This window comes from Salvelinus fontinalis, chromosome 17 (genome assembly GCF_029448725.1).
Source record: "Salvelinus fontinalis isolate EN_2023a chromosome 17, ASM2944872v1, whole genome shotgun sequence".
Taxonomy (NCBI): Eukaryota; Metazoa; Chordata; class Actinopteri; order Salmoniformes; family Salmonidae; genus Salvelinus; species Salvelinus fontinalis.
This window is the reverse complement of record NC_074681.1, coordinates 41411732-41438274: the sequence shown is the minus strand read 5'-3', so window position 1 is coordinate 41438274 and position 26543 is coordinate 41411732. Positions and strand designations below refer to the sequence as shown.

The 26543-nt window shown below is 39.9% G+C and overlaps 2 protein-coding genes across 4 annotated transcripts; one reads left to right on the top strand and one right to left on the bottom strand.

Moving 5' to 3' along the window:
* Positions 1–606: 606 nt before the first annotated feature.
* Positions 607–14716, top strand: mier1b (mesoderm induction early response 1b, transcriptional regulator). 3 transcript variants are annotated; one of them, XM_055867511.1, is made up of 13 exons: positions 607–688; positions 1575–1599; positions 3416–3555; positions 3915–4106; positions 5557–5689; positions 6005–6066; positions 6199–6271; positions 6410–6561; positions 8384–8465; positions 8736–8827; positions 9213–9340; positions 12740–12870; positions 12997–14716. In XM_055867511.1, the coding sequence occupies exons 1-13, from the start codon at positions 680–682 to the stop codon at positions 13341–13343; spliced, it is 1566 nt and encodes a 521-aa protein (XP_055723486.1). In that variant the 5' UTR covers positions 607–679; the 3' UTR covers positions 13344–14716. The 3 variants fall into 3 exon arrangements, with proteins under 3 accessions (XP_055723486.1, XP_055723487.1, XP_055723485.1); XM_055867512.1 differs by having other exon boundaries at positions 8733–8827; positions 9294–9340; XM_055867510.1 differs by having other exon boundaries at positions 8733–8827.
* On the bottom strand, positions 14668–25046 carry LOC129814408 (UDP-N-acetylglucosamine/UDP-glucose/GDP-mannose transporter-like). The gene is made up of 13 exons (XM_055867513.1): positions 24734–25046; positions 22710–22743; positions 22541–22627; positions 20625–20692; positions 19053–19124; positions 18885–18953; positions 18586–18688; positions 18150–18242; positions 17948–18015; positions 16056–16134; positions 15865–15947; positions 15635–15687; positions 14668–15337 (listed from the first exon to the last, which is right to left on the bottom strand). Exons 1-13 carry the CDS (start codon positions 24928–24930, stop codon positions 15327–15329), a joined length of 1017 nt encoding a protein of 338 aa, XP_055723488.1. The 5' UTR covers positions 24931–25046; the 3' UTR covers positions 14668–15326.
* Positions 25047–26543: the final 1497 nt, after the last annotated feature.

Here is a 26543-nt window from a genome sequence, read left to right as displayed (position 1 = left end):
TCATAAATCTAAATTTTGTGTCTCTTAGAAAGTTCCTTGTTTTTGAAAGAAATTCAATTTTTTTGTCCATTAAAATAACATAAAATTAATCAGAAATACAGTGTTGACATTGTTAATGTTGTAAATGACTATTGTAGCTGGAAACGGCTGATATTAAATGGAATATCTACTAGAGGTCGACCTATTAATCGGAATGGCCGATTTAATTAGGGCCGATTTCAAGTTTTCATAACAATCTGAAATCGGTATTTTTGGACCCCGATTTATTTATTTTTTACACCTTTAATTTATCTAGGCAAGAAAAGAGAAAAAAACAGCACCTGCTGGAGGGAGACAGATTTCCCGCCAAATTGGGCTACTCCTGTCCTCTTCCTCTGATATAGCCCTCTGAGTTGTAGGGTTTTGATTAGATGGGTTACACTTTTCGTCAGATTTTCGTAACAGGTTAGGAGAACATACGCAGCAGGTTATTATAATTAACGAAGCAGGTTAAAATATTAGCTTAGGAAGAGGATTAGGCTGAGCTAAAATGACCCCCAAAATAACTTTTGACAGCAATTTGACAAACGCTGTACCCTTTCTAGCCATGACCGAGTTGTAGGGGAAAATATGTGTATGGGCGGGGCAAGTCAATCCGGGAAATTGCTGACCCCCAATGTAACCCTAAAGGATTTCAAACATGGCGGAGGTAGGAAGGAAACTCTAATAAATATTCGGGATAATAAAAATGTTTTATTTATTTTTATTTATAGAGTTGATTCTGGCGGGTGCACAGGTCCCAAATGAGAAGCAAAAAATATGTCCTAAAAATACGGAGAAGAGATATACATTTTTAAATGTTAAACTAGTCGCGTTTCCATAAGTTGTATTTTTCAAACTTCAGTTTAGCGATGCTGGCTAGCTTCGTAGCTAAGCTACTGCTAGCGTTAACGTTACCCACTCGAAAATATAGAATTTAATATTTAGAGTGCTATTGTATTATTTTTGTTGTTGACCTGGTGGTATTCTGCATATTGAAAACGAAGCTAGGTGGCTAACTATTTGAATAACTAACTTAGCTAGCTAAAGTTAGCTGAGGCAGAGGCTAGAAAATAGGTAACGTTAGCTAGCTAATCATTCATACCTAAGTGTCTACATTGTGAGAACAACCCACTTGTTTATCAAAAACTACGTTAGCGCTCTCCTGAAATTGATGATATGACTTGTTTCAATGAAGGCCTGATCAGAGTTCTCTCCGTGCTAGAACCAGCTAACGTTAGCTACAGTAATGTCTATTCTACCTTGGCGTTGGCCAACAAGGAGCCAGGCATAAGTTTCAGGCGCGCTTTTAGTTTGACTTCCACTTCCATCCACTACCCAGACTGATGATCAGTTTGCTGTATTGTAGGTAGTTCATATTCATGTTTTTGTTCAGGCCTAGGTTGCCTGGAGACAATCTTGACCTCATCCAGAAAACAGCATAATTCACTGACAGTATCTCTGAACCGTAAAGTTATAGCAAAACTACATGTTTTGGCATCAACCGTACTTGTGTATCGGTATCTGGTTGTGACTAATTGTGTTTTGTGTTTTAGCCCTCCATTGGGAGTACGAGCCCAGGTAAATATTGTTGTATTACAACTGAGAGAAAGGTATATGCTCATTGATATGTTCATTTTAATCCCTCATTAAATCATTAACATGCCTGCTTCTACACCTGCATTGCTTGCTGTTTGGGGTTTTAGGCTGGGTTTCTGTACAGCACTTTGAGATATCAGCTGATGTAAGAAGGGCTTCATAAATACATTTGATTTGAAGTAAAATTGTGCTGAACACACCACGCTAACCACATTTCGATCCACCGTTTTTATGCGAGTAGTCATACCATATAAATAATAATCGTGACAGCAGTGATGGATCAGTGATTCCCAAACTGTGGGGCACAAGAGGGGCTGCCAACAATAGGGATGTGAACAGCTTCCATTTTTTTTTTATTGGTCACATACACATATTTAGCAGATGTTATCGCGGGTGTAGCGAAATGCTTGTGTTCCTAGCTGCAACAGTGCAGTAGTATCTAACAATTCACAACAATACACACATCTAAAAGCAAAATAATGGAATTAAGAAATATATAAATATTAGGGTATGCAATGTCGGCATGTCATTGACTAGAATACAGTATATACATTTGAAATGAGTAAAGCAGTATGTAAACATTATTAAAGTGACTAGTGTTCTGTTATTAAAGTGGCCAGTGATTCCATGTACATAGAGCAGCAGCCTCTAAAGTGCAGGGTTGAGTAACCAGGTGGAAGGCCATCAGACTGCAATTTAACAGTCTGATGGCCTTGCGATAGAAGCTGTTTTTCAGTCTCTGTCCCAGCTTTGATGCACCTGTCATGGCTTTCTGGATGATAGTGGGGTGAACAGGCTGTGGCTCGGGTGGTTGATGTCCTTGATACTCTTTTTGGCCTTGCAGTGATGTCGGGTGCTGTAGGTGTCTTGGAGGGCAGGAAGTGTGCCCCCAGTAATTTGTTGGGCAGACCACACCACCCTCTGGAGAGTACTGCGGTTTGTGTCATGAACAGTGTTTGTGCCCATAGAAATAGATGTGGTGTATGGGGGTGGTGAGAGATGTTCCCCAATGCTGGAAGAGGGGCCTGGTTGAAGCAGTTTAGGAACCCCTGATAGAAACAGGAAGTTTCTGTACAATTTTTATAAATGCCGACAGATCATTTGTTCGTTCGACATGGTGGGATCTTTTTGTCAGTAAAATGTATTTTGCGAGAATAAGTGGTGGAACCTTGGAGTCAAACAATGATATGGTGTGTGGTCCTCCCACTACGAATCGGGAAAGAAACCATACAGTTTATTAGGCTACAGATGAAATAAGTTATGAACTTCTCAGGCTGGAGAAAGTGCAAGGGGATGAGCTTGATGCTCCTTTCCAATAAGTATCGAGGGTCTTATTCTGTTGACATGATCGATGCTTGACTGCCGTTTGATAATGAAAAATATTCTTGCTCTTTGCCATAAATCTCATGTAGACTATCCTGCCCGCACTGTATCGGCGAGCTGTTGCCTAGAGCGCACATGCTAAGACCAGAGTAAGCACATTTGCTATTTACCGCAACAGTTCGTGACTAAACTATCGGTGGAGTTGAAAATGCGATGGAAACACATGAACTTTAGATTTTTATTCAGTATATGAAAATATACGTTCAGCAGATTTTTATCTGCAGAAAGTCTGTTTGGTGGTAACGCACCACTGGTGGGAAAATGTGCGTATTTTCTTTATGCGACTTTTAGAATATTTGCCTGACTCTGTCACCAATTGGATGGAAACCTAGCTTGTGTCATAATAGTGTTTGTTATAAATCATGTAGCACTTTATCAAGTATCTCCTCAGTTTCCCGGTGTGTTTTTTCCTTAGGAGGTTCAGCAGACGACTGTGAGTTTGATCCTTCAGCAGATATGCTCATTCACGACTTTGACGACGAACGCACACTGGAAGAGGAGGAGATGCTCGAGGGAGAGACCAACTTCAGCAATGAGATTGACGACCTTGCACGGGTGCGTCTCAACATAATTTCTTCTTGTGGTTTGAAAGTTATCCAGGGTCCTATTCATTAGGCACTGATCGGAAGACGATGGACTGAAACAGGGAGGGACTACCCAAACTTGTCCAATAAGAAACACTTGTTTTACGTTGCAGAGCGTTTCGCTGCAGTGAATGCTCTAATGAATACAACCCTGGGAACAGTAAACTTTTAGTTATAGATATTGACTATTTGACCCGTTATTGTAACGTTATACCAGTGATTTATATCAGAAGGAAACACTCACATATTGATCATGTGAAGCTAGCTAGTCTGTTAGGTGTAATCCACTAAATCCAGTGTGCAACAAAAGTTGTCTTATTTGTGCCATAGGAGGGAGAGATGCCCATTCATGAGTTGTTGAGTATGTACGGATACGGCGGTGGTTCACCTGCAGATGGAGAGGAAGAAGATGAGGAAGACCTAGAGGATGACGAGTTAGAGGATGACGAAGAGGAGGAAGAGGAGGAGGAGCTGGACAATGATGAAAGCAGCAGAAGCACTGGTGAGCTGAAGAGGAGTAAGGTGGGTGCCATGAATCTCCTGAAATAACAGGGATAGCAATCAACACACTCATAAAGAAGGAATGCTTGTTTGCACCTTATTGCACTAATTTGATTGTTATAAATCAGTACTACACATTCTGTAGCCAACTAAGTTTACATATTTAGTCAGAAATGTATACGACACTGAACAAAAATATAAACGCAACATGTAAAGTGTTAGTCCCATGTTTCATTGGCTGAAATAAAAGATCCCAGACATTTTCCATATGCACAAAAAGTGTATTTCTCAAAAATGTTGTGAACAATTTGTTTACTTTATTAGTGAGCATTTTTCTTTTGCCAAGATAAACCATCGACCTGACGGGGGGCACATCAAGAAGCTGATTAAACAGCATGATCATTACACAGGTTCACCTTGTGCTCAGGACAATAAAAGGCCACATTTAAAATATGCAGTTTTATCACAACACAATGCCACAGATGTCTCATGTTTTGAGGGAGTGTGCAATTGGCATGCTGACTGCAAGAATGTCCACCAGAGCTGTTGCCAGAGCATTGAATGTTCATTTCTCTACCATAGGCCACCGGCAACGTCGTTTTAGAGAATTTGGCAGTACGTCCAACCGGCCTCAACGTTGTGAACAGAGAGCCTCGTGGTGGTGGTGGGGTTATGGTATGGGCAGACATAAGATACGGACAACAAACACAATTGCATTCAATGAATGCGCAGAGTTACTGGGATGAGATTCTGAGGCCCATTGTCGTGCCATTCATCCGTCGCCACCACCTTATGTTTCAGCATGATAATGCATGGACCCATGTTGTAAGAATCTGTACACAATTCCAAGCAGCTGAAAATGTCCCAGTTCTTCCATGGCATGTGTACTCGCCAGACATGTCACCCGTTAAGCATGTTTGGGATGCTCTGGATTTACGTGTACGACAGCGTGTTCCAGTTCCCGCCAATATCCAGCAACTTCGTACAGCTATTGAAGAGTGAGACAACACACCACAGGCCACAATCAACAGCTTGATCAACTGTATGCGAATGACATGTGTCATCCTGCATGAGGCAAATGGTGGTCACCAAATACTGACTGGTTTTCTGATTCACACTTCTATCTTTTTTTAAGGTATCTGTGACCAACAGATGCATATCTGTATTCCCAGTCATAAAATCCATAGATTTGGGCCTTACGAATTTATTTCAAATGACTGATTTCGTTATATGAACTGTAAGTCAGTAAAATCTTTGAAATGCGTTTATATTTCTGTTCAGTATAGTTACAAATCTGCTGATAGTATTTAAAATGCTGATCATACTTAAAACATGCACGCATGACTGCTAAATGGCATATATTATTATATGAATGAATGAATGGCAATTTTGTTGTTTCACAGGGGCGTTTTTGACTAATGCGCCATTGATGACTAATCTGTGTGTAACTCCGTGATGTGTGTGTGTTCAGACCGAGAGGGTGAAGATCTCTTCAGGACTGGGAAACGAGAACCAGTTGTCAAACGAGGGTCACGCGCGCTCCGTCAAATCCCACTGCACGGCAGAGCTGATACGTGGATCACAGAAGCTCAAGTACTTTCAAAGTATGCACCTTTGCTTACTCACGAGCAATGTTTTTTTTTTTTTTGTATTGGATAGTTTGTGAGATCTTGTTCTATGTGTTTTAACCCAGTGGTTCAAAATGAGAACTAATATGTGTCAGTAACCAGGCTTCCATCCAACCTTTTTATGTGAGTAAAGTACATGTAGGATAAACATTTTATCTGCAACAAATACATTTGGTGGGAAAAGGGGCTTAGTGTTTATGCGGATTTTAGAATATTCACGTGAAATTCTGTCGCCAATTCGGATGGAAACCTAGCTAGTGAAAAGAGTCAAAATGCCAAATCTTGTTTCAGATAATGATGCAGAGGAAGAATCAGAAGACGAAGATTATGTCCCTTCCGATGATTGGAAAAAGGTAAATATATGGTTTTTTATTATTGTTTAATCATTCGTTAGATATGGTAGTTCTAACCTTAAAGACATGTTATTCATTTGAAGCACACTTTCGATTTTGTGAAACTAAACAATGTTTGTTTGACCTGGACAGGAAATCATGGTTGGTTCCATGTATCAGGCTGAAACGCCCTCTGGCCTTTGTAAATATAAAGACAATGAGAAAGGTAAGACGTTATGTTTGCAATTACAATGCACTAATTAAGTTCAAGTGAAATATCTTCCAATCACAGAGGTAAATGGGAAATAAAATGTATTTTTTTCCTTCTCTCTTTCTCCCCCTCTCTTTTGTTCACACGTTCCAGTATATGAAAATGATGACCAGCTTTTATGGGACCCTGAGTTCCTTCCCGAGGGAAAGGTTGTGGAGTTTTTGACGGAGGCGTCAAAACGAACAGGAGAGGAGAAGGGAGTGGATGCCATCCCTGAGGGATCCCATATCAAAGACAATGAGCAGGTATGAAGACCACCACAGTCGAGCCGACTGGCATCCAGGCTTGTGTTCAGTAGGGCACACCATAGAAAAACGATTCGCAACGGAAATCTTTGTTTATTGGAAAAGTTTAAGCCTTCACATTTCACTGTTCCAAAACTTTATGCCACCTAGAGTTGAAGTCGGAAGTTTACATACACTTAGGTTGGAGTCATTAAAACGCATTTTTCAACCACTCCACACATTTCTTGTTAACTAACTATAGTTTTGGCAAGTCGTTTAGGACATCTTATTTGTGCATGACACCAGTAGTTTTTCCAACAATTGTTTACAGACAGATTATTTCACTTATAATTCACTGTATCACAATTCCAGTGAGTCAGAAGTTTACATACACTAAGTTGACTGTGCCTTTAAACAGCTTAGAAAATTCCAGAAAACAATGTCATGGCTTTAGAAGCTTCTGATAGGCTAATTGACATAATTTGAGTCAATTGGAGGTGTACCTGTGGATGTATTTCAAGGCCTACCTTCAAACTCAGTGGGAAATCAAAAGAAATCAGCCAAGACCTCAGAGAAGAAAATTGTAGACCTCAACAAGTCTGGTTCATCCTTGGGAGTGATTTCCAAACGCCTGAAGGTACCACTTTCATCTGTACAAACAATAGTACACAAGTATAAACACCATGGGACCACACAGCCGTCATTCCACTCAGGAAGGAGACGTGTTCTGTGTCCTAGAGATGAACGTTCTTTGGTGCGAAAGTGCCAATCACAGAACAACAGCAAAGGACCTTGTGAAGATGCTGGAGGAAATAGGTACAAAAGTATCTATATCCACAGTAAAACAAGTCCTATATCGACATAACCTGAAAGGCCGCTCAGCAAGGAAGAAGCCACTGCTCCAAAACCGCCATAAAAAAGCCAGACTACGGTTTGCAACTGCACATGGGGACAAAGATTGTACTTTTTGGAGAAATGTCCTCTGGTCTGATGAATCAAAAATAGAACTGTTTGGCCATAATGACCATTATGTTTGGAGGAAAAGGGGGGAGGCTTGCAAGCCGAAGAACACCATCCCAATCATCAAGCATGGGGGTGGCAGCATCATGTTGTGGGGTGCTTTGCTGCAGGAGGAACTGGTGCACTTCACAAAATAGATGGCATCATGAGGAAAGGAACATTGGATATATTGAAGCAACATCTCAAGACATCAGTCAGGAGTTAAAGCTTGGTTGCAAATGGGTCTTCCAAATGGACAATGACCCCAAGCATACTTCCAAAGTTGTGGCAAAATGGCTTAAGGACAACAAAGTCAAGGTATTGGAGTGGCCATCGCAAAGCCCTGACCTCCATCCTATAGACAATTTGTAGGCAGAATGGAAAAAGCTTGTGCGAGCAATGAGGCCTTCAAACCTTACTCAGTTACGCCAGCTCTGTCAGGAGGAATGGGCCAAAATTCACCCAACTTATTGTGGGAAGCTTGTGGAAGGCTAGCCAAAACGTTTGACCCAAGTTAAACAATTTAAAGGCAATGCTACCAAATAATAATCTGACCCACTGGGAATGTGATGAAAGAAATAAAAGCTGAAATAAATCATTCTCTACTATTATTCTGACATTTCACATTCTTAAAATAAAGTGGTGATCCTAACTGACCTAAGACAGGGAATTGTTACTAGGATTAAATGTAAGAAATCGTGTTAAACTGAGTTTTTAAATGTATTTGGCTAATGTGAATGTAAACTTCTGACTTCAACTGTACTAAACAAGCACCATTACCATAAAGACTTCGGTGTGCACTATTGTCTGTAACTGTCTTCTTTACAATGTTGTCTTTCCACAGGCGCTTTATGAGTTGGTCAGGTGTGAATTTGACACAGAGGAAGCTTTAAGAAGACTGAAGTTTAATGTGAAGGCAGCTAGAGGTAAGACCAGCAGTGAAATGATTTGAACTTTCTCTTGATTTCAGTCAAGACATCTGGCATATTTTCTCGTAATTATCTCACCAGGCATGTATGGCTTATTGAAGTATTTTGATGATAAAGGCTTTCCTTGGGTTACTTGGGTCCTGGCTTTTGTTTGTGTCTTGTTCATAGCATCCTACGCCTGGGACCGGTAACATTTTCATAGTTTTTATGATGTATTATTTGAATGCAGCAAGTTGTCATGATAACGCTTTCCCTCTGTCACAGAAGAGCTGTCTGTGTGGACAGAAGAAGAATGTCGATATTTTGAGCAAGGACTAAAAGCTTATGGGAAAGACTTTAATTCAATACAAGCCAACAAGGTAAGCTATGTTTATCTTCGAGATATCCTATTATATTTGCTACAGTATTTGATTGAAAAGTATATTGACATTTAAGAATGATACTAATCTTCATGTTGATTTGAGAGTTGCATATGATGTGTTTTTTAAAGCAATCAGGGTTGGGGTCAATTCCATTTGAACCTCATTCAACTTTCGTGAGGAATCGAAAATCAGTTTATGAATTGAAAAGCTACTCCTACTTTTTCATTTTTTTTTTTCATTTTTTTTTTTTTTCAATTCACAAATTGCATTTCGACTCATCCATCATAGAATTGACTGGGGAGTTGAAATTGAATTGAGTCCAGCTCTGGAAGGCGAAGGTAATAATGGCTATCTCGTTGTCTGCTGATATTACATTTTTCAGGTGAGAACTAGGTCAGTAGGAGAATGTGTGGCCTTTTATTACATGTGGAAGAAGTCTGAGCGTTATGATTTCTTTGCACAGCAAACCAGGCTGGGGAAAAGGAAATACAGCCTTCACCCCGGTGTCACGTAAGTATTTTCACCAGACCAAGTACTTTTCAAATGCTTTCACAAATCTTTCAAATATTTGATTAAGTCAAAAAATTTGTTACGTTATACAATTCAATATATTATAGATTGACTTACCTGATTTCAGATGCATTTTAAACATATAACGAAGAGCATATGGGTCTTTCTATAAATAATTGGGCCAGTGTGTGACATTAGGATCAACATTTTAAAACGGTTTGAAACAAAATGGAAAAATATTTGTATGCCGTTCCACGTGTACTTAGAGGAATATATGCGAATTGGCCCATAACTCCACCTATACAACATAGGCATAGGACTATACATCCTTTAAGCAGGATTCATACAGACATTGGCAAGTCAAATTCAAGGACTTTCAGGGACTTCAATCACTTAATTGTAATTTAAGGACCTCAATGTTATACAATTGTACATATAGGGCCTAATAGATACCCCCCCCCCCCCAAAAAAATAAAAAATAAAGTATTAAAATGTATCTAAAAGGCCATTACCACGTTGAGAATTATGGATTTTTTTATGCATTTGCCAATGCATTGATATTCAAATGATTATTACATTCTAAAATATGTGAGAATATTGATTTGCGTGGCGATCTTCCTGTGGCCGACGCAGGCACACATAATAAACCATGAATAGCGGCAGCATTAATCTCACTTTCGCTGTTTTTATCATGAGAAAGCGACCAAAAACCAGGTACCTTTTTGTAATAGAAGGATCTGTATGGAAAGCGAAGTTGAAGCCAGCATTAGATGTCGTCCTAATTATAACCGTACGTGCTTTTAAAACGCAACGGAGTAGTGCGAAAGCCTTCAATTAAAGATGCGGGAAACATGAACGCGTCCACAAAGACTGATCAAAAATGAAATCACAGATAATTATAAGGGAGCATGAGAATTTATCATTTATGACTTTTCAAGCACGAAATTAAGGCAATGTCTGATTTTAGGCCTATAGGTAGGCCTATTCCAGTACTTGAATTTCTGAATTCAAGTAGGCTACTTTAAGCGACTTGTATTGTTTAAAATTGCAGGTGTAACATGGAATCCAACATTTGTCATGTTATTTAATTACCAGATCATATTGTGAAGTAGACTACTACGTCATTTGTCATTATATCCAGAATAATTAATAGGAATAGCGCTGGTTGTTGCGCAACAGTCTATCCTACACAATTGCGCCCAGTAGACTCGGGTGTCAAATCCGAGGCACAAAACATGATCTCATTACCTTCGTACTTTCTCTGTTAAATCCAAGCAGACTACAACAGATGAACATCAATTTGCTAGGGATATTAGATCCAACGTGTATCCAGGCGCCACTGTCTTCACCGACATAACAAATGAGACATATTCTTGACATTCCTTGCGAACACCTTTTTTCCAGGACTTGGTCTGTGTTGTTGCATCGCGTGCGCTATCACCACAGCTGTTCATCACTTGACTGTCATTCAGAAATGTTCTCCCGGTAACATGAGACACGAAACGTTACGTAGTTACACTGGATTGATTTCTGAGATCCCTATACAAAAAGCTGTCCGACAACTAGATCCAGGATTCTTACAGGGTTCGAGTTCAATGTCTAATTTAACTGATTTATGCTTAATATATTATATAACGACAACTTACACTGCCATAAATGCAAGGACAGAAAACTGTTTTGTCACACGATTTTGGTTTTAAATGAATTAGTGAATTGTGTTTAATATAAATGTTTCCCCTTTACAGTGCCTGTTGTTACAGCCTGAACTCAAAATGGATTTTCTCACATCTACACAAAGTACCCCCATAATGACAAATTGAAAACATGTTTTTAGGAATTTTTGCAAATGTATTGAAAATGAAATACAGATCTGACTCAATGCTTAGTAGAAGCACCTTTGGCAGCGATTACAGCTGTGAGTCTTTCTGGGTAAGTCTCTTATTAAGAGCTTTGCACACCTAGATTGTTCAACATTTGCCCACTTATTCTATTCAAAATTTTACAAGCTCTGTCAAATTGGTTGTTGATCATTGCTAGACTACAATTTTCAGGTCTTGCCATAGATTTTCAAGTAGACTGAAGTCAAAGCTGTAACTCGGTCACTCAAGAACATTCACCGTTTTCTTGGTAAGCAGCTCCAGTGTAGATTTGACCTTGTGTTTTAGGTTATTGTCCTCCTGAAAGATGAATTCATCTCCCAGTGTCTGGTGGAAAGCAGACTGAACCAGGTTTTCCTCTAGGATTTTGCCTGTGCTTAGCTCCATTCCATTTCTTTTTTTATCCTGAAAAACTCCCCGTCCTTAATGATTACAAGCATAACCATAACATGATGCCGCCACCACTATGCTTGAAAATATGGAGAGTGGTACTCAGTAATGTGTGTAATTGGATTTTCCCAAAATATAACACTTTGTATTCAGGACAAAAAAAATAAATGCTTTGCCACATTTTTTTGCAGTATTACTTTAGTGCCTTGTTGCAAACAGGATGCATGATTTGGAATATTTGTATTCTGTACAGCAGGGGTATTCAACACTTTTTCAACAATGAGAAAATGCAGTGGAACTGGCTTCAAGGTCCAGAGTTGATTTAAGGCTGTACAGGCTTCCTTTTCATTCTGTCATTTTAGGTTAGTATATCAGCCATTAAGCTCACTGTTGGCCTCATGGTGAAATCCCTGAGCAGTTTCCTTCCTCTCTGGCAACTGAGTTAGGAAGAAAGCCTGTATCTTTGTAGTGACTCGGTGTATTGATAACTTCACCATACTCAAAGGGATATTCATTGTCAGCTTTTTTTCCCATCTTTACCCATCTACCAATAGTTGCCCTTCTTAGCGAGGCATTGGAAAACCTCCCTGGTTTTTGTGGTTGAATCCGTTTGAAATTCACTGCTCTACAGAGGGACCATACAATTATCTGTATGTGTGGGATACAGAGATGAGGTAGTCATTCAAAAATCATGTCGATGCAATTTATTATGTGACCTTAAGCAAAATTTTACTCTTGAACTTATTTAGGCTTGCCAAAACAAAGGGGTTGAGTACTTATTAACTCAAGACATTTCAGCTTATTTTTTATTTGTAAAAATTTCTAAAAACATAATTCCACTTTGACATGGGGTATTGTGTGTAGACCAGTGATGACAAAATGTGGAAAAAGTTAAGGGGCGTGAAAGCCTCACTGGTACCCTAGTTTAGAGAAAGACCCATATTCAATGAAATGTAACTTGTCACTAATACACATTCAAAATGTGTGATAACCTTTTGTTTTGTGAACCATACCCACTGTTGACACTGTTCTAGGGGTATGAATCAAATATCCTTTTAACACTATAGTGCTATGCTGGTAGGCTGTAGTTGATGCTGACTGTGTGGTTGGTTGTTTACCCCGTGTGTCTCAGGGACTACATGGACCGGCTGCTAGACGAGACGGAGAGCGTCACTTCCAGCCGGGCGGCCTCGCCCCCTCCCACCACCTCAAACAGTAGCACCAGCCACTCTGAGAGGGAGGACGGCAGCAGCAGCCACAACGGTAAGGGAGAAATATACTCAGGGAACATGAAATACTGTTAAAACGATTAAGAACAAATGTGAATTCTTGTGAAGACCCTACATAATTCATGACGTCAGCAGCTCACTCTTATCTTTCCTCCAATAGGTGTAGTGAGTCAAAACTCTGGCTCTGGAGAAGGTTCTCAATCGTCCACAGTGGCGAATGAAGTCGAAGCAGAACCCTCCCATTCCACTGACGACCACCCCTGTCTGGACGCTTTCCTTGCTCCCACCGCCTCGGACAATGACTCCAACGGCTGCCAGGCAGCGGCCGTCGTGCCCAACCTCAACAGGAACGGCTCCCTGGAGCCCCACCGTGCCGACGGTCACTACGATGAAGACGCGCTCCTCTATGACAGGCCGGCCAAGAGGTGCCGGACGGAGGCGGAGTCACTGGAACAGGGGGAGCCGGAACCCTCCAGAACATCGACGACACTCCAGCAGGAGGACTGATGATAGATGACGACCCCTTCTCAGAGGTCAAAGGGCACAGAACCAAACCTTTAAAAACCATGGTCGTATTAATTAGTGCACACGGAAGCAAAACATTTAGCAACGGAAAACTAGCATTTCTTATTGGACAAGTTCAGGTAGTCCATCCCTGTTTCCTTCCATCTGTTTTCGTCCGTTTAGTGGCTAATGAATACGACCCGTACTAACCAACCAAACCCAGCTGGGCCACACCAGCAAACGGGAGGGCAGCCCTGCCTCGTCCCCCCATCCAGCAAAACCTCCAACGCTCCACACATCCAAAGTACCACAGTTCCTAAACTCCTACCTACTATTACTTCCACCACATTCTACTTATTCCCTTTTTTGGAGACCGATCTCAAATTTTTACGCTCAATGCTTTTTTCCTATTTGTATTAGAATAAAAATCGTCTGATATTTTTTTACGTGAAATATATTTATATATTTTTTAAAGAAATGTATGATTGATGGGTATTTGCTGTCCTAGCCATTTGAAACCAGAAAATCGAAGGGGTGGTGTTGTATGTAGAGGGTTCTAGATCAACAGCGCCAATCTGCCTGCTTCAGGCACACTAAGTTGCACTTTCATCCTTTGTTGATATTGAGTGGTTAACGCAACACTGCTGAATGACATCATTGCTTATTTGAAACACGATGCCCCCATATGCCGTAACCATGGACATATTTTTAATTGCAAGAAATGAACCAATGGGAGTGTCTGTCCCGAGGTTTGTTTGTGTAAAGCGTCTGACATCAGTGATGTCCTGTGGAACGCTATATTTTTATTTTATTAGGCTTTCATTTTGTTTTTCGATTTTAGACAGTAAGTACGTGTAAAGTTTGTATAGATTTTGTAAAATTATACTTTTTGATAACCGTGTCTAATCTGTCTGTTTTATGGTCTCTCGTAAGCCTCCTCTCCTTGTTGAGCAGAGCTGTTTTAAAGGAGTCGTTATTTCCCAGGCCCATTTTTTGCAGCAAGATGTTTGACAATGACTCCATGTTAGAGAGATGTGATGCTTTTTGAAATCGGAGACTGGTACCAGTAATGTTTCTTCTCACCTGCCAAGTTTCATGATAGCCTCTAAGCAAGCTCTTATTACGAATTGTAACTAAAGAACTTGACTGTACGCTTCAAATGTGAAGGACCTCCATTTAGTTTCAGTGGAGGTTTCTTAATAACAGGACATTGTTTTGAGAACTTGATTTTGTTACAGTAGCTTTTGGTCTACATTCACAAATGGTAAAACAAAATTGTTGATTTAGTGTTTTCCTGATAACAAATTAAAGTGAAGTGTATACCAAGTCGGGCTGTGACAACAGTGGCCATATTTAATAAATGTATTCAGACTGGTGACCTGTTTTTACTGTGGCCTAACTGCAAAATAGGCACTTTAATGATAAAATTGATTTAAATTATGTGGGGAAGTTTTCATACATTTCTCACCAGTGTGACAGGAAATTAAACCTAGCAATATTTCAAATATGCATGGAACCAACATGAGGTTTACAATGTTGAACATAGTAAAAAATGTCAAGCGCTTTGCTTAGAAATTAGGTTCACAAAAACATTTTTGAATAAACAAAGTATCGAATGGCTCACTGCATAGTGTAAAAAAAATGTTGTGGCAATGTGAATAAACAAGTCGAGAATCAGAGGCACATTGTCAACAAGTACATTGCAGAACCGACAAAAAGGCAATTTCCCAGAAGTTTGTGAAGATAGCATTCATGCTAAACATTGCAGATGTTGGCTCAAGAGGAAAAACATTTACAGTACTGTGTCTTATTGAATTCCAGCCATAGTTTCTGCATTTACTTGATTAGGCACAAATCTTTAATAAACGGATTCAGTCTTGCGATAGTATGATTAAGAAAATGTTGAAATAGTGGCCAAAAGTAAATCAATTTGACATACACGTACGTCTTACAAAGTCCAGCTCCAACCTTCCAGTGGCACCCCCATTAAGGTTTTTCTGTTGAAATGACAAGTAAACATTTCAGAAATGTCCATAAAGTGAAATTATGAATATTACTATGGCCATATAAATAGAATAGCATTAACTATAGACCAAATCTAGGATTTCAAGCACAGGCCTTTTTGCTATGCCAAGTATTAGCCAATGGGAAAGTTGAACATACTTTACATAACAGTACCATTTGGAGAGGAAAATAAAACATGTCAGACATTAATAACAATACCAAGTCCATTTGTTTTCACACACACAATTTCTAATCTAAATTTTCCTGGCTAATCTTTTCACTTCGCTTACTTGATTGTTCATCTGTGAATGTGATGTAGGAGTACACCAGACTGCCAGCAATGCTAGGGAGACAAAGAGAAGGATGCTCAAATTAAACTCACGGCATCTCTTCAGTCAATGACATAAGGAAAACCCCCATCACACTTCGGTATATGGGGCGTAGACCTGTCAGTAGCAATAGTCGAAAAGAGAAGGGTCCGTACTTTCAGAATTAAGCTGAATGAAGAACATTCATTTACCTGATATTTAATCCAATGAAGTTGACCCAGGTGAAAATATAGTCTCCACCAAAGACCATTCCAAGATACGTGACTAAAATATTCTGTGGAAAGTAGTAAGACAGCAGTCAATACTTTAGTCACGACAGTGTAGAACTACGTAAAGGCTGTGAGTGTAGTGTACTGATAAAAACAACTTAGTGATGGCTCACTTTAATACAGCCCACTATGGTGGTGGTCAATGCAGAGTTGTGCTGAGTGCAAAGCACAATGGAGTACATTAAAACAAAGCTGCCAAAACAGAGTACAAAAGACGTTATGAATTAATAATCCATATATAAACAATCTTGTTATAACATGACTTATTTAATTCTGAAGCAATGTTGACACTAATTGCGGTTGACAATGTTGTGAGGCTTCTAGAAACTCTATGACAACCGAATTGTCCAACTATAGGCTTATAACAAGAATACAATGCACAATATTCAAACTATTGTACAATGAATGACTCGTCCCAGACCATTATCGCAGTGAAATCTTATACCAGGTATACAGTGCATTCGGAAAGTACTCAGACCCCGCTGACTTTTTCCACGTGCTGTTACGTAACAGCCTTATTCTCAATCTACACACAATAATGACAAAGCGAAAAACAGGTTTTTGGAAATTTATTAAAAAACAGAAATACCTTATTTATATAAATATTCAGACCCTTTGCTATGAGACTCAAAATTGAGCTCAGGTGCATCCTGTTTCCATTGATCATCCTTGAGATGTTTCTACAACTTGGAGTCCATGTGTGGTACAGTCAATTGATTGGACATGATTTGGAAAGGCACACCTGTCTATATAAGGTCCCCCAGTTGACAGTCCATGTCAGAGCAAAAACCAAGCCATGAGGTCAATGGAATTGTCTGTAGAGCTCCGAGACAGGATTGTGTCAAGGCACAGATCTGGGGGAAGGGTACCAAAACATTTCTGCAGCATTGAAGGTCCCCCAAGAACACAGTGGCCTCCATCATTCTTACATGAAAGAAGTTTGGAACCACCAAGACTTCCTAGAGCTGGCCGCCCGGCCAAACTGAGCAATCAGAGGAGATGGGCCTTGGTCAGGGAGGTGACCAAGAACTCGATGGTCACTGACAGAGCTCTAGAGTTCCTCTGTGGAGATGGGAGAACCTTCCAGAAGGACAACCATCTCTGTAGCACTCCACCAATCAGGCCTGGATGGTAGAGTGGCCAGACGGAAACTATTCCTCAGTAAAAAGGCACGACAGCCCGCTTGGAGTTTGCCAAAAGGCACCTAAAGGACTCTCAGACCATGAGAAACATGATTCTCTGGTCTGATGAAACCAAGATCGAACTCTTTGGCCTGAAAGCCAAGCGTCACGTCTGGAGGAAACCTGGCACCATCCCTACGGTGAAGCATGGGGGTGGCAGCATTATGCTGTGGGGATGTTTTTCAGCGGCAGGGACTGGGAGACTAGTAAGTATCGAAGGAAAGATGAACGGAGAAAAGTACAGCGAGACCCTTGATGAAAACCTGTTCCAGATCGCTCAGGACCTCTAACTGTCGCGAAGGTTCACCCTCTAACAGGACAACGACCCTAAACACACAGTCAAGACAACGCAGGAGTGGCTTCGGGACAAGTCCCGGAATGTCCTTGAGTGGCCCAGCCAGAGCCCAGACTTGAACCCGATCGAACATCTCTGGAGAGATCTGAAAACAGCTGTGCAGCGACGCTCCCCATCCAACCTGACAAAGCTTGAGAGGATCTGCAGAGATTAATGGGAGAAACTCCCCAAATACAGGTGTGCCAAGCTTTTAGCATCATACCCAAGAAGACTCAAGGCTGCAATTCCTGCCAAAGGGGCCTCAATAAAGTAAAGGGTCTGAATACTGTGATATTTTTTAAAAACTTTTTTAAACATTTGCAAAAATGTCTAAAAACCTGTTGTTGCTTTGTTATTATGTGGTATTGTATGTACATTGAGGGAAAAAACGATTTCATCAATTTTTAAATAAGGCTGTAATGTAACAAAATGTGGAAAAAGTCAAGGTCTGAATACTTTCCAAATGTTATGAAAATATCAATACCCTCACCCCATAACACAGGAAAGCACAAACTGGAACAAAAACAGCATGTCCGACCACCCTTCAAACTCCAATGCCTTGGATAGAAATAGGAGAAACACCACAAAAGTGGGGTCAGTTAACGGGTAACAACAATAGCCAGATGTTTTTTCACAGCACATAAGTTACACCCAAACATGGCATGCAACGCACACAAACAACAACCTGTTACCATTTGTAGATCCCCGGCGAAATGTGCATATGCCACTGTAGGGATGATCATAAATAAAGCGTTGTAATATAGCAGCCCATATTTGCCAAGCTCCTGTGAACACATACATAGGTTGGGAAAAACATTAACACAACACACAATGGCAATACTTCAAATGGTGAGACCCAAAGGAGCTGAGGGTATCAAATTGACACGGACTGTGTGGTCCAAGTCTGTTTTTATATCAGTATGTGTGTGGACCCACTGGACCACATTGTTTATAGATATACTGTACAGAAGTCATGAATTGTCTCAATCGGGTGCACACATAACATAAAACATGAGTACCTGTACTGTAAATATATAGTGGGGTGGCCTCTCCCCATCTTTTATTATGCTCTAATACAAATACAGAGGAACAAGTCAAGTATTCACAAAAAAACTGTTGGCCACTTACCTTGGAGTCAAGTTTCTGCTTCACATAGGCCCCATTGGCTGCAGTCAGAACATTGTTGAGCATTATGAAAACATAGCCTTGAAGATCAAAGGCCAAATCGGTGCTGTAACAGATTTTTAACAAATGAGATGTTTTTTTTCTTCCTTTCATGTATTTCCACACTAAATGGGAACAATTCCCTTTTCAACAGTTTAACTACATACTAGACTTTGCAATGGTAAACTGAACCCGCCGGGCGAGACACGCGCTTAAAGCAATCTGGCCTAGGCAACCTAAGAGCAAGCAAGTCAAATTCTTACCTCGCAGCTACAAAAGCTCCAAAGATCATGGCAAACACGGTTGCCTTGATAGGCCCAGAGAATGTCTTTCTGTGGGGAATGAAACATGTTATTCACCCAATGAAAAATCAAATACAATCTTATTTTGACATTTCTAATATTGGTTTCTAATATTTGAAGAGGACTTACTTCAGTAGGATTCCCTCAGCCAACATGGTTAACAAAATAGAGAATCTTCTTAAAACTGTAAACATGGGTAGACTGGAAGAGGATAAAGAATACATATAAAGAACACAGTGGTATGATTGTGAGTGATTCCTCATGAAACCAGGACAACAAAAATACCACGATTAACATTTTCACTAAATTAAATCCATAGAATGCTCCATCGGAGGAAGTATTGTTGACATATGATATAATTTGACAATTGTATCTAACGGCATAATTCAGAAATAATTTATTAACGTTGGTATATTTATGACATTTTGGTCTTACCCAGGCCTCCTTTAAGTGTGTAGGTGCTAGAAAGCAAACATTGGCACCTGCACTGTAATATGGCATATCAAAGTTCCAGAGCTACTTTTAGAGTTATGATCCAATTTGTTAGCATTACCCACGGAGTGAATGTGAAAATGGATTCAAAATGTTCACCCTCTGCTGGTGATTAGCAGGATGTGCAATTATACAAGTAAAAGGAGGGCTGTGATTGCCTGCTATGCCAATTTCTCTGTATAAAATGGGCCATAACTTTAAAACTCACTGAGATCCCACTCTGGAACTTTGATATTCCCATAGACTATATTCTGTTCAGCAATATATTGAAAAATATGCCAAATCCATGATGTTTTTCAAAATACTAATGTTTATTTTTTGATATTCATAAATGAATGTAAAAAAAAGAAAATGCTATTGAAATCAAAAAACTACTCATACCACAGAGCAATTGGTAAAGCTTCATATGAACCAATTTTTGCTTTGTAGCATCTACAAATGAAACATTATGGAGTCTTAAGAGGCCTGGGTAAGGCCAAAATGTTATTAATGAAATTCAGCATACAGTATTTATTACTTATCACTTATGCTTTTAGATACAAATGTCAACAATCTTACCTACAAAGGACAATTTCTGTATTTTTTTTTTTTTACCCTGTTTTCTCTCCAATTTCCTGGTATCCAAATTGGTAGTTACAGTCTTGTCTCAACGCTGCAACTCCCGTATGGACTCGGGAGAGGCGAAGGTCAAGAGCTGTACGTACTCCAAAAAACAAACCCAGCCAAGCTACAACTGCTTCTTGACATAATGCTCACTTAACCGGAAGCCAGCCACACCAATGTGTCAGAGGAAACACCGTGCACCTGGCGACCATGTCAGCGTGCACTGCACGTGCCCCGCCACAGGAGTCGCTAGTGCCCGATGGGACAAGGACATCCCTGCCGGCCAAACCCTCCCCTAACCCGGACGACGCTGGGCCAATTGTGCGACGCCCCATGGTCTCCCGGTCGCGGTTGACTGCGACAGAGCCTGGACTCAAACACAGAATCTCTAGTGGCACAGCTAGCACTGCGATGCAGTGCCTTAGACCACTGCGCCACCTGGGAGGCATACAAAGGACTATTCTATGGATTACATTTTGCAAAAATCCCCTAAATCATGGCCTTCTTTGTCCTGATTTAGTGAGGAATCACTCTTTATTTCTGTGATATGAAGCATAAGTGGTGAATATTGAATATCAGGGTCAATGAAGAAGAACGACGTCATACTTGAGTCGCTTGGTTCCTAGGAGTCCTGACACCTGATTCCCAACATACAGAAGCGGTAGGGGAAACATCTGCAAAGGCAGAATAAAAATCTACTATAGACACAGTAATGCATGTTGAAACAGGTACACGGTTTCTATTGTCTGATGCAAGACTCAGTGTACATTCTACTCCCGAGAGAAACCATTGTGTATCTATTTCTGAGAGGATCTATGGTGAGGAAAACAAAATACAGCTTGGGGCTATGTACCGCCCACTTTAAATGTTCACCAATTACTGTTTTGGACAGTAGGTTGTATGTAAATCAAAGCAACAGAAGGGCCATTTAAACTGTAAAATTGAGCTCCCTTCAGCTTGAATAATGGGTTATATGGTGCATTTGGAAATTTGGAAATTTAAGCAACAAAATGTATATGTACAATAGATTATATTTAGAGGTCGACCGATTAAATCGGGGCCGATTTCAAGTTTTCATAACAAATCGGAAATCGGTATTTTTGGGCGCCGATTTTCCTTCTTTTTTCTTTTTTTTTCCACCTTTATTTAATCTTTATTTATCTAGGCAAGTCAGTTAAGAACACATTCTTATTTTCAATGACGGCCTAGGAACGTTCTGCCTGAACGACAGATTTTTAACCTTGTCAGCTCGGGGGATCCAATCTTGCAACCTTACAGTTAACTAGTCCAATGCTCTAACACTGATTACATTGTACTCCACGAGGAGCCTGCCTGTGCCCCGAATGCAGTAAGCTAAGGTAAATTGCTAGCTAGCATTAAACTTATCTTATAAAAAACAATCAATCAATGACTGTCATTGCTCCAATATGTACTTAACCATAAACATCAATGCCTTTATTAAAATCAATACACAAGTATATATTTTTAAACCTGCATATTTAGCTAAAAGAAATCCAGGTTAGCAGGCAATATTAACCAGGTGAAATCGTGTCATTTCTCTTGCGTTCATTGCATGCAGAGTATATGCAACAGTCTGGCTCTTTGCGAACTAATTATGACATAACATTGAAGGTTGTGCAATGTAACAGGAATATTTAGACTCATGGATGCCACTCGTTAGATAAAATACGGAACGGAATAAACGTTTTGTTTTCGAGGTGATAGTTTCCGGATTAGTCAAAGGTATATGGTTCAGAGAGAAATAGTCGACGCGTTATAATTCCTGTAATAACTTGCAGCTGAATTTGACAGGGGTTCCTTCGTTATTTTACCGTTCATGTCTTCCATAGAGAATGTCTTGATCTACTTCAAATAAGGTCTGTGTTTCGTGCAGGCTTAAACCGCCTCGACGTTTTGATACCCGTGTAAATCTCACTAGGATAAGGTAACGTTTGTCAACATATTTTCAGAAATCCACTCTACAAAAAAAATGATCTTCGCTTATATTTAGCCAATATTGATCAGAGTTACCTTGTCCTATGGATATCTACACAGTTATAAAATTGGCAAGGTGGTGTAAGCCTACACGAAACATTATTTTAAGTGAATTACCTTATTTTAAGTGAATCTAAAAAATATCCTATGGAATAAATGAAGGAACCGCTTTTCAGATTTTGCTAGAAGGTGTCATGGGAATTATGACTCGCACTTTGGTCGTCAATTCTTACCATGCCCATTATTAAAATAGGATTTCCTGCATATAGAAATGACAGTTTTTATTTTCAACACTCATCACAGGTAACTTAAAGTCTATTTTTATTCAAACAGTTGAGAGTATTTCTCCTAAGCAGACTTGTCAGTTTCATTGTCACTTCAGAGCTGTGTGTGTGTGTAAACGGCCGATTAATCGGTATCGGCTATTATTGTCCTCCAATAATCGGTATCGGTGTTGAAAAATCATAATCGGTCGACCTCTAATTATAATAGTATGCTGCTGATATAGAACGGAATCATCATATCACCTTGTTTGGTATGCTCCTGTCCAAACCTGGAAATGTGATGACACCTATTGCCTTTGCAGCTCCTAGTACTAGTATTGTAGCCAGCATCTGGGGAAAAAAAATAATGCAATAATGTATGCAATTTATAAGCAACTCTTCAATTGATGTAACTCATGAAGCGCATACTTACTTGACCGATCCCAACACATGTTGATGAGGGGAATCTGCAAACAAAAATTATTAAAAATGTGACTTCAGCAAATGCATACAGTATGAGAAAGTAGGCTCCTATCATAACTATTATGGCCAGTATCAGAGTAAATTCCCATAGACTAATAGTACCATGTAGGAATAAAGGCAGTTCTTTGGAAATAAAACATTACAGCCATTTTATTCAGGGTAAAATAATCACAATGACAAGTTTGACATTCAAAGCAGTCAGTGTTTCTCTACATAAATCTGTGGTCAGCAAAAATCTTTAGATAATGTTTAATACTGTGAAAGTAAAGTACCAGTCAAAGGTTTGGACACACCTACTCATTCAAGGGGTTCTCTTTATTTGTACTGTTTTCTACATTGTAGAATAATAGTGAAGACAACAAAACTATGAAATAACACATATCGCATCATGTAGTAACCAAAAAAGTGTTAAAATATATTTCTATTTGAGATTCTTCAAAGTAGCCACCCTTTGCCTTGATGACAGCTTTGCACACTTTTGGCATTCTCTCAACCAGCTTCACCTGGAATGTTTTTCCAACAGTCTTGAAGGAGTTCTCACATATGCTGAGCACTTATTAGCTGCTTTTCTTTCACTCTGCGGTCCAACTCATCCCAAACCATCTCAATTGGGTTGAGGTCGGGTGATTGTGGAGGCCAGGCCATCTGCTGCAGCACTCCATCACTCTTCTTCTTGGACAAATAGCCCTTACACAGCCTGGAGGTGTGTTGGGTCATTGTCCTGTTGAAAAACAAATGATAGTCCCACTAAGTGAAAACCAGATGGGATGGTGTATCGCTGCAGAATGCTGTGGTAGCCATGCTGGTTAAGTGTGCCTTGAATTCTAAATAAATCACAGACAATGTCAACAGCAAAGCACCCCCACACTATCACACCTCCTCCGTGCTTCATGGTGGGAACCACACATCATCCGTTCACCTACTCTGCGTCTCACAAAGACATGGCGGTTGGAACCAAAAATCTCAAATTTGGACTCATCAGACCAAAGAACAGATTTCCACCAGTCTAATGTCCATTGCTCGTGTTTCTTGGCCCAAGCATGTCTCTTCTCATTGGTGTAATTTTGTAGTGGTTTCTTCCTTAGCAGTAATTTGACCATGAAGGCCTTATTCACACAGTCTCCTCTGAACAGTCGATGTTGAGATGTGTCTGTTACTTGAACTCTGAAGCATTTATTTGGCCTGCAATTTCTGAGGCTGGTAACTCTACTGAACTTATCCTCTGCAGCAAAGGTAACTCTGGGTCTTCCTTTCCTGTGGCGGTCCACATGAGAGCCAGTTTCATCATAGCGCTTTATGTTTTTTGCAGCTGCACTTGAAGAAACTTTCAAAGTTCTTGAAATGTTCCAGATTGACTGACCTTCAGGTCTTAAAGTAATGATGGACTGTTGTTTCTCTTTGCTTATTTGAGCTGTTCTTGGCATAATATGGACTTGGTCTTTCACCAAATAGGGCTATCTTCTGTATACCACCCCTACCTTGTCACAACACAACTGATTGGCTCAAACGCATTAAGAAGGAAAGAAATTCCAGAAATTAAACTTAAGGCACCCCTGTTAATTGAAATGCATTCCAGGTGACCACCCCATGAAGCTGGTTGAGAGAATGCCAAGAATGTGCAAAGCTGTCATCAAGGTGGCTACTATGAAGAATCTCAAATATAAAATAAATGTTGATTTGTTTAACACTTTTTTGGTTACTACATGATTCCATATGTGTTATTTCATAGTTTATTGTCTTCACAATTTTTCTACAATGTAGAAAATACAAACAAAATTAAAAACCTGGAATGAGGTGTCCAAACTTTTGACTGGTACTGCATGTGTAAAACAGTTTTATGCCACAAAACATTCAGCTACATTGATTTTGGTACCCCCGAGACCGAATAAGCAAACAACCCCACTCTGTTTTTAGTACTTTCATTAGTGTCCAAAGTCCAACCAACTGCCCATGCATAGATTACTGTAGGCATACCTGTAACTGGTGAGGACGCTTTTGTTCACAACAACGATTAAAAACGAGCTCAGCCCGTAAAATCCGGCAGCAAACAGCTTCAGAAACACGGCTGACCTCACGCTCTTCATCCCTTTACTGTCATTCTTGGATACTGAGCTTTTATCCGAGGTTTTCCCTTCAATTTGCACATGTTGACGTTTCCGAACTTCCGCCATAATTCACTAAATACTACGCTGTGACGATGTCAGAGGGGTTGTCTTCCAATGCGCTAAGCATTGGGCTCGTTTGAGTGGTAAGGCGAGAGCAACCGACAGTAGACGAAAGTCGAGTGAGGTGCATCTGCGACAGCTAAAAGTCGGACACTGCAGTTGCTTTCCAACAGCAAGGCTAAGATCAACATGACAGTGTTAACATAGCTGCTATTGTTTATAAAAGTTTGTCTGAATAAATGTCAAAATACACTCAAACTGGAAACAATGTGTGTACAATTATTTGGTTAGAGAGAGGTCTCATATCACTTTTCATTTGTATTCCCTGTAGCTTTATATTTGAACTGGTTCCTGTTTCAGTCACGTATTTAGACATTCACATCGGTCAAACAAAAGCACCCATTGGTTGACAAATAGGGCCTCCCAAAATGCAGGTGATGGCTGCATGGTGCAGCGACTTCATCAAAAACTGCATGAGCTTTGATCACATTTTTGTAAAGTTCATGCAGTTGACATGTAGTCGCAAGTCAGACAATTTTTCTAACCATAATGCAACACTTTGAAAGGCGGTGACCAACAATGGTCAATGACTTGACAAAAGTAATCCACTGGAACGTGTCCATTGCTACAATGTAGCCACCTTATAGTATGCTTAAGTGTCACGCCAGAATGTACCCAAATTGTTCTCAACTCCAAAATGAACATGACATCAATGGAGTTGAGCAGAGACAACTGTGGGAGGACTGAACATTGAGTAGCTGCTAGTCGATCCTTGTAAATGTAAATTCTAAACCGTTACGTGTACCCGTTTGTCCTCTGTAGTTGCATGCCTTTCTGTTTGCTGAAATCCACCATTTTTATAAAACTTTCCTTAAATACAACTGACTGTTTTTTTGAATCGACTGACAGTGACTCAATTTAGTCACAGAGGTACACTCCACCCGCCCAGTCTTCGCAACCCAACTCTGCCTAGATGTACAAATTGTTGAGTTTAGAAACCTAGATAGCCAGAATGTAGATTGATACAGTTGGCGCGTTTGAGTGGTCAGGCGAAAGCAACCGACTGGAGACGAAAGTCGAGGAGTGAAGTCGTTGGACGTGCATCTACAACAGCCGAAAGTACCGACACTGTAGGTATTGCTATTGTTTAAAAATGTTTGTCTGTATAAATAATACTATTTTCTATACCCTCCCATAATTTCATCATAGACATTAAAACCAGGTTTTCACATCAATATTCCACATCATAAGGAAAGCCTGCCTGGCCTAAGAAATTGAACATTTACCTAATCTATGTTTTGCATCATCTTGTGTGTGTTGTGATTTCCAATAGTAATAGTATAACAGTTGAATAATTTATCAAATTTTAAAGGTCCAATGCAGATATGTTTCTCTCAATATAAAATCATTACTGGGTAACAATTTTCCTGCCATCTTTTCAAACAGCTCTTACACCAAAAGGGGCATTATCATAATTTTCGCAATTTCACAGTATTATTCCAACCTCAGTGTAGAAATATAGAAAAACACAGAAAGAAAATCACATTTTGACTGCACTGGGCCTTTAAAATGTGTTATCTGGATATAACCCAAAACATCATTTCTGCGTTGACAATGTA